The sequence below is a fragment of the Anabas testudineus genome, chromosome 22 (assembly GCF_900324465.2).
Source record: "Anabas testudineus chromosome 22, fAnaTes1.2, whole genome shotgun sequence".
Taxonomy (NCBI): domain Eukaryota; kingdom Metazoa; phylum Chordata; class Actinopteri; order Anabantiformes; family Anabantidae; genus Anabas; species Anabas testudineus.
Window position 1 is genome coordinate 9486086 of NC_046630.1, and position 8039 is coordinate 9494124.

The window sequence follows — 8039 nt, forward strand, 5'->3', positions numbered from 1 at the left end:
GAGCTCTCTGCTCATTACTGTGTTAACCTGACTAGCAGCTAATAACACACCCAGGAAATGAAAGGACGTACCAGGGCATGAAGGGTAATAATGCATGTTTCCAAGGGAGCACAAAGATAAAGAAAAAGGACAGGGTTACAGGTGGGCTGCTAAGAGCAATAAGCTCCATCAACTGCAAGGCCAGCACATAATCCTGCACAGTCATTTCAGAGATGTCACTGTAACTGAGTCACGAATGAACAGGAAGACTGTAGAGTATAATGCATCAAGAAGAGAGAAACAATCCAACAGAAACAAACAAAAAAATAAATAAATCAAGAGGCAGACAGGATAACACTGTAAAATGTGTGTGTCTGTGCTACATCTGAGCAGCTGAGTGTGGCCTGAAGGCTGACTCCTAGGTGCCCTGTCACAAAGTGTGAGAGACTTTCTACTCAAACTACTGAATGATACAATGTCAAATCTGTCAGAAAAACAGTGCTATAAAAACACAAACCCTCAAGCTCACATCCTGCTTGCTACTGTGGTTGTCAAGTCGAGTGCGTCTATGCTGGAGCCACATCTGTGGTGGGCACAACCAGGGTCACCTCTGAATCTGCACTACAGCTCTGCCATCAGGAATCAACATAGGTGCACAAGACATGCACGCATGCAGAAACACAGTTCAGCAGCTCGAAACAAACAAATCCACTCAGTTGTAATTTGCAAGTTTATTTTGGCAGCAGGAAGCACAAACTGAAGGCACAGCCCATTTAAATCCATGTCTACAAGTTCATCTGAGTTTAACACTGAAGAAATCCCACATGTGCAAACATAAATACATAGTCATTGTGTGCACAGACTGGACAATAATACATGAAGTGCATGTTAGGCTACATCCGGAAGCCCCAAAGTGATATAATGAGGCACAGACAGCTCTATTCACGTTACCTCCACCCCCTCTGCCCCGGTAATAACCCCTCCCTGTAACCCTGCAGTGGAATGTGAAGTGTTGAGCTCTGCAGAGCTCCAAGGCGTGTTCAAACCTTGTTAATACAGGCCTCTGCACACTGGGGATCACAGCCGAGCAGATGCCGGCATAATGCCTTATTCCTGTGGCAAGATTTCATGCTCTGCTGCTGATGGGGGTCAGATTTTCGAAGAAAGGCTTGATACTTTCCAAGAACATGTTTGATATTGGTGCACAAAGCAGGACAACACAAGCACACACACAAAAACACAGGCTCAAGTGGAGATTACATCCTATCTGCTGTCCTCTATACTGATTACCATTCCTTCCATCAGGTTTTATTGTATTTGTTTAAGCATTACTAAGGTGGGGAAGGCCCACTGAACATTGAAAGATAACAACAATATCCTATTACACAGATTCTCACCTGCATGTTGGGTAATACAGACTAAACTCTTATTCCTAATTAAGCAGTGGGCAACTGAAGGAACTGGAGACACACAGATGTTTTAGGGTTTTGAGGAAGGTAGAAGCAAAAGTGATTTTCATATTGTGACTCAGTCAAATTTGCACTTTATATGTAATATCGAAACCTAGGGTTCAAATTCATACATTTTCACGCAAACAGCTCAACCGGTTTAGTGATATAATCATCATAGTATTCATACAAATAATTCTTGGCATTCATTGGTACTTGGCAGACAGAAACAGCAGATGGTTGAGGAGTAGTATGATATTCAGATAGTGTCAGGGTATTTATTAAACATTAGAAAATATATACGAATTCCATGTTGCAATCTTCAGCTATGTGGCACTCCATATAAGCTGAAATAATGCTGCGATTTATTGCAAAAGAAAAGCACTTTCTACTGCAGTGATTGTGAGCTTGGAGCAAAATCTGTTCCAAAACTGTCCTGTGCACATCCCTGCTTCCTTCTAATAAATCCTATTAGTTAGAAAAGTCCAAAGGGGCAATAAAGATAAAGAGGCAAGCAGCCTCTGGTGTGATATGACCAAAAAAAAGTTGGCTAAAGTAAGAAGAAAGACATTTTGCCTTCTTTCTTTCTGCGTGTTCTTCTGCCCTTAGGTCCTTTAAGAACAGTTCAGTGAATTTACAAAATTGAAATCCCTCAAAGGAGCAATACTTGTACTCTCCATAACAAAACAGACACACACGGGGAAAGATGGAAGCAGACAAACAGGAAGGCAAACCCCACATGAGGGAACTTCTCTTATAAAACAGTTCCCCATTCTAGGAAATATGCTTATTCGTCGTCTTGCCGAGAGTCAGATGAGAAGATTTATGCCACTCTTGTATCTTTTCATTAAATATGAAGCTACAGCCAGAGGTACACTGCAAAGTTATGTCATATTCGTGTTATGTCATTTGCTGTCAAAGGAAAGAGACTAATATGGCTTTGCCTCTCCTCCCTTTCATGTCTCCTGTTATTTTCTTCTTCAGTTTTTTAACACAGTTTTTTTATAACACTGTCTCCAACTTCAACAACAACCTTTTACCGTATAAATTAGTGTCACAGTCAGTCACTTAGCAACCACAACTATTGATAAAGAGGCAGGGTTTTGCACTCCTTTTACATTCCCATAAAATATACGCCACCAATCACTGCAGGAAACAGACTATACACAATGTCTTAAGTCATCCGGACCATCTTGTGTATAATCTTAGCTTCAGGATTTAAGATTAAACACAGACTTACACTTCAGGAACTAGAGAGGAAGGCTTAGTGTGTCTAACTCCATGAAATATGCACGTGTGTGTTTAGCAAGTATCTGTGAGTAGGGAGTGATAGGTGGGTAATGCCACACAAATCAAGTGCAAGGTCAGGTTTGTGAAAGAACGAGAGAACAGTTGCCATGCCTACAACATGCATGTGCACACAGAGAGGCTTATGGTTACACAAACACACGCCATGAGGCTACGCAGCCTTGACTTTCCCATTTCCTGACTTGCCAGCCCTGCAGCGCTCTACGGTAGCCCAGAGGTCAAAAAGCTCATCGCGTAAGCTACAATCCCTGCCTACACATTCGCCACTGGTAAATATTTAATCAGTCTTGGAAACACTCAACACCAAGGCTACGTCTGAGCCTTCTGATTAACACACACACGAACACGTGAAGAAAGGCAAAGACGTACTGTGTATGCAAGTCTGGGGCTGCTGATCTGAGGATAAAAGCAGATTAGCCAGAGGTACAATGGATCACAATTCACAGAGCTACATAATTATGTGTGTGTGTTCATCTGCTTCACATACACACATAATTCCAAATAGACCCAGGGTGTTTGTCTGAAGTGCTAAGTTATTCCACCACATCTTCCCTTTTGGCTCCCTGCATGCTCAGTCTTTCTTCAGCCACAAAGCTATAAATTCTGGGACTGCGTCTGTGTCCACAAGTGACTGACTGGAGGGAGAATCATGCAGGGGCGGCTAACGTTTCCTCTGCTCTCCTCTCCTATAGTGTCTGTTCCTCCCTCCATTCCCTCTCCTGTAAGGCTTTTGACAATTCCCTCGCTCCTGTCTCCGCTCCGCAGTGCCCTCTTGTCACTCGGTTGGTGAAGCACAAATACCGGTCGCTCAGCACCTACTGTAACTGCAGTAAAAAGCCATTATGTACATTAGGGACAAGAAAGATATCACTGACACCAATGGAGAAAGCATCACCTCTTTCTGCTTTATGCCCTCACACTTTCAGGAGTCACTACTAGTAAAGTAGGAATCACACCGTCAGACATAATACGAACAGTACAAATGTGCAAACAAAAAAAAAGCCACATTAATGTGTTTAAATGTAGTGAACACTGCATATGAACATATTTGATGGCAAACTGTGCCTCATTAATAAACCTCACAAAAAAATTATTTGAAATTAAATTGTTGGATTTTTCATTTTCATCAACATTTTAGAAATTCTTTGTAATGTAATGTGTGTATGTCTCAGCTCACATCTCTTTAAAACAACACAACTTATTTTAAGTGACGTATACCGCACTACCCGAATCCTGAAGCAAAGTCCACTTCCTATGTTCTCAATTTGAGACAGTTACATTTTGGATTAAATCCAGTTTTACCTGTTCTTGCTTTCGCTGAGCTCTAATATACAAGTTCTGATTTTCAGTGCATTTCATTTTCAATTATCAATTTTAAATATGCAAACACAAACAAAGTACTAGACTTGTTAGTCTAGTAATATAACATGTGATTAACAAATGACCCTGCTTCACCTATAAAGACAAAAGCAGTTATCAATTACTTTATCTAAACTGTAGTTTGTGACTCATTCCTGATCCCGGTCCTGGATTTGGAGATACAGGAAAGACAGATACTGGTTTTGCACTGTAGGTGACAGTGCTCATATTATGAATCACAGCTCCTGTCTGCCTGTCTGCTGCAGGTTTCTCCATATATCACATTTTGTATCACATGTCATAATCGGGTTGTTTAAAGTTGTTTTCTCACTGACTTATGTGACGTATACACTTTACAGGTTTCCTGCAGGCCACTAATCTTTCAAATATCAGATGCTACTTGTTCCACTAAGCTAAATGTTTGGTTGTAGTTTATTCTATAACGTTGAGTAATTGACTTTCATATAAAACATGCAGGTCCAAGAATTTCTGCTACTTTGACCCATGAACCATGAAAAGCTTTGGTATGGTCAATCTTGACCATTACAGCACTTCATTTTCGCTTCCTTTAAAAAGGCGCCGTGGTGAACCGCTCTCTCAACACATACAGTTTTGTACACGTTTTTTGCAAATCACCATATTTCTTGGAAGCTGAGACTGTCGTTGTTTCAGCTTGTTGAACAAATTGTCCTCCTCTGTATCCTCAAGGACAAAGAGGTTAATGTGATTTGTGCCTAGAAATAGGCCAATTCCCACACTTGTGTAGAAGCAAATCATTGTGAGGCCAGATTTGTGCCAAGGAGTAAACTGCTGGGTAATTTCATCCCACCTGTGATGAGGGAGATCAGTTAAGTACCCTCTCAGGTGTTCTGCTCTCTGATCATCCCATCAATACACCTCACAGGCCATTTGTTTGTAACAGCCATTATACTTTCACAGCTAATTCTTCTCTTCTTTTTGCATTTTTCGTATTAGGCCATAATTTAGTTTTTAGAGTGAACTTGTGAAATGGTTGTTATTGTGTTTTCTTGTAAAACTCCCTTATTCAAACTATTAAACTAAATCTAACCAAAATATTATTGCATTTTTGAAACATGTTAAAGTCATACCAGTACATTCACCTCACGGCCCCATGGATTAACTTTACAACCACCTCTGTATATACCAACCCCTAGCTTCGCATCTCCTTGAGTTAAATATAAGAGGAACAAAAACAGCAGCTCAATCTGGGTAAAACAATTCAACAATCTTACACTATACATAGAGCCGAACAAAGAAATGTCAGGACATGGTAAATGGCTCATTAGTAGTGGGGTTGTTTTCCTCAGGGGTGATGGACTGACCCGACCTCGTCGCCACCAAACACCCAATCACACACACTCACTTGTTACCTTTATTCTGTCCTGCACTCTCACCTTCCACTCCTCCCATTAGGACTGCTGGAGCCAGGTAACTCCCATGGCTAGAGTAGATAACAGCAGCCATTATCAAATTCCCTGCATTTAAACAGCCGCTCAGTATCGACCGACATAGAGCCTGGTTACAACTGTCCTGTCTGCATGGTGCCAGAATGGTCTGGGGCATGTGGTCTATCCCCACCTACAATTACAACCAGCACATAAGCATATATGCTAAACAATCTATGTTTCTAATATCTGATGCAGTGTATGGGTTTTATTTAAGAAATGTACAGCCTGTCTGAATAAGATTACATAAATGATCCGATTTCTAAACTAGTCGCCAATCAATTAGAAAATAATGTAATAGACATGATCACAACACAGCCCAGGCCTGAGTGATAACTAAATATTATCGACCTATTGTGTTGAAATGCATCAATAAGCCAGATTGGTGTCAGAGTGAATGCAGCCTAATTATATGGATCAGGTATCAGCTGTGATATGACCAATCTAGTCCTATTTAACTAGAAATCAATAGTTATCAACATTCAGATCATTTCATATGCCATGGTTGCCTCACTTTTTGTGTTTCTTGCCATTGAATGTTTACAGCTTTGACCAGTGTGGCCTCTTTGTGTTGACCCCTTTGCCCAAAACCTCTCATCCAGCGACTTCCCTCTCCTCTCTGTAACTTAACACAGTGTTCTGAAGTGAAAGAAAAGACGACACGCTCATCAGATTATTTCTGCCTTGACAACAAGGACAAAAGCAAAAAAGAGGCGAGTCATTAAGGAACATTTCCCTCTACTCTGTTACACGGCAAGAGAATGATTGTCTACCGGAGGAAACAGGATCATGTTTCCGTGCTGGACAATAAAGCAAAGAAGCCAGCCAGGAGGCAAAAAAAGGCTGACTCAATAATTCTGTGGCCAAGGCTGCTCATATTTGTCTCCGAGTGATGTGTTACCATGTTAGCAGGACAGATAAGGACATGCACCCTTTGTAATATCACTGCCCTGTTAAATAAGCCCGAACACATCACAATACGCAGCGGCCGAACTGTCGCTCAATCAGCATCATTCTTACACTACTCAACACACTAAACAGCCAGATACTGCCCTCAGTGGGCTGCCAATTAAATTGGAAATTAATTAATCAACACACAGGCGCACGTTTTCAAGTGCAAACACGTGTGAGATCACCATGACTTTTCTCTTCCTCCTCAATTAGGGATGGAAACGGCTCCATGTGCAGATTCACATAAGAATTTGCTCTTTGATGGAATTTCGCCTTCTACTTCTCGCCTTCATAGAAAACCATAGACGAACGCCAAAAATTCTATCCAGGAGTTGCGTCCAAGTCCTCAGTCTCATTTGCTGGATGTTAATCTGCATGAATACTGAGTCATATTTGTGTGTGTGTGTGTGTGTGTGTGTGTGTGTGTGTGTGTGTTTCAGAGAAGTCACATACCTTGACAGCAGGCGTGACTCCATCTTCAGCGGTGCTCTGCCCATTCTGTCAAGAAAGCAGATGTGACAAAAAGTTAGTGTGTGATAGTGCATGTCTCATATACAGTATGTGTGCATGTATTTTACCCACACGCACACAAAGAAACACAGAAAGAGATAGAAACAGAGGGAGAGAGGGATGCTAGAGAATATTTGCAAGACTGTGTGGGTGGCAACAGCCCATTGTATCCAGCACTTTGCTCCTCCACCGGCAAAACTAATAATCTAAGGCTGACATACAAATGCACATCCTTCATCCATTCCCCAGTAGGTAAGTCTCGCTGAAAAGGGTAATCATTGTTATTTGTAAAACAATGGCTTGCCAAAGGCAATTCAGAAAATCCACATGCTGTTCATGCTGGAGAAGTTGGTGGCTAACTTTGAAGACAGTGTACAGCAGGATATCAGTCTGCTTATGTGAGTAAATGTGCGAGCTTTTTGTAGAACAGGCGGAACAATGAGAATGCCATGAAGACGATAGTGGATTTCATTTAAAAAAGCAGGCACCATTATGACGTCAAGTGAAATTAGGATCATTTGTAATTGCCTGTATAAAGTGTGCAGAGGCCAGACACCCACCATCAGTAAGATGCGTTATCTCGCTGACTCATAGCTTTCATACACCTATGTTGTGGTGGACGGAGGTCAGCACAGACGCTGTCTGGTCTTACACAGCCCCAGCTGCAGCAAGCTCACACTCACTGTGTATTCCAAGACCTGTGGATCATGGCCATTAATACATTTTTCCTACGCTGACACCTCTGGTCCACAACATTAAACTCAACAGGTGGAGTTAATTTTACACTTAATCAGTGTATATTTGGTTGTGTGTGACATATGGATCTCTAACTCAAGTGATGTGCGGAAAAAAATGCAATTCATAGTAGCATCCACTTTAAGACAAAAGTGTATCTTATGTTAAAGGTGTTTAATACAGCGTTAAACGTCCATTACACTAGGAGAGACAGATTCAAACAACAGTAGATTCCCACCTGAACAGCAGCAGGTGTGCTCCTTTAAATATGTAGTTTTGTAAT

At 41.4% G+C, this 8039-nt stretch overlaps 1 protein-coding gene across 2 annotated transcripts in view; it reads right to left on the bottom strand.

The window, feature by feature from the left end:
• rps6ka1 (ribosomal protein S6 kinase a, polypeptide 1) overlaps positions 1-8039 on the bottom strand; it is a 42147-nt gene that overhangs the window by 22518 nt on the left and 11590 nt on the right. For both annotated transcript variants that reach the window (XM_026339989.1, XM_026339991.1), the window contains exon 2: positions 6965-7009. In XM_026339989.1, the coding sequence (XP_026195774.1) occupies positions 6965-7009 (45 nt within the window). The remainder of the gene's footprint in view (positions 1-6964; positions 7010-8039) is intronic.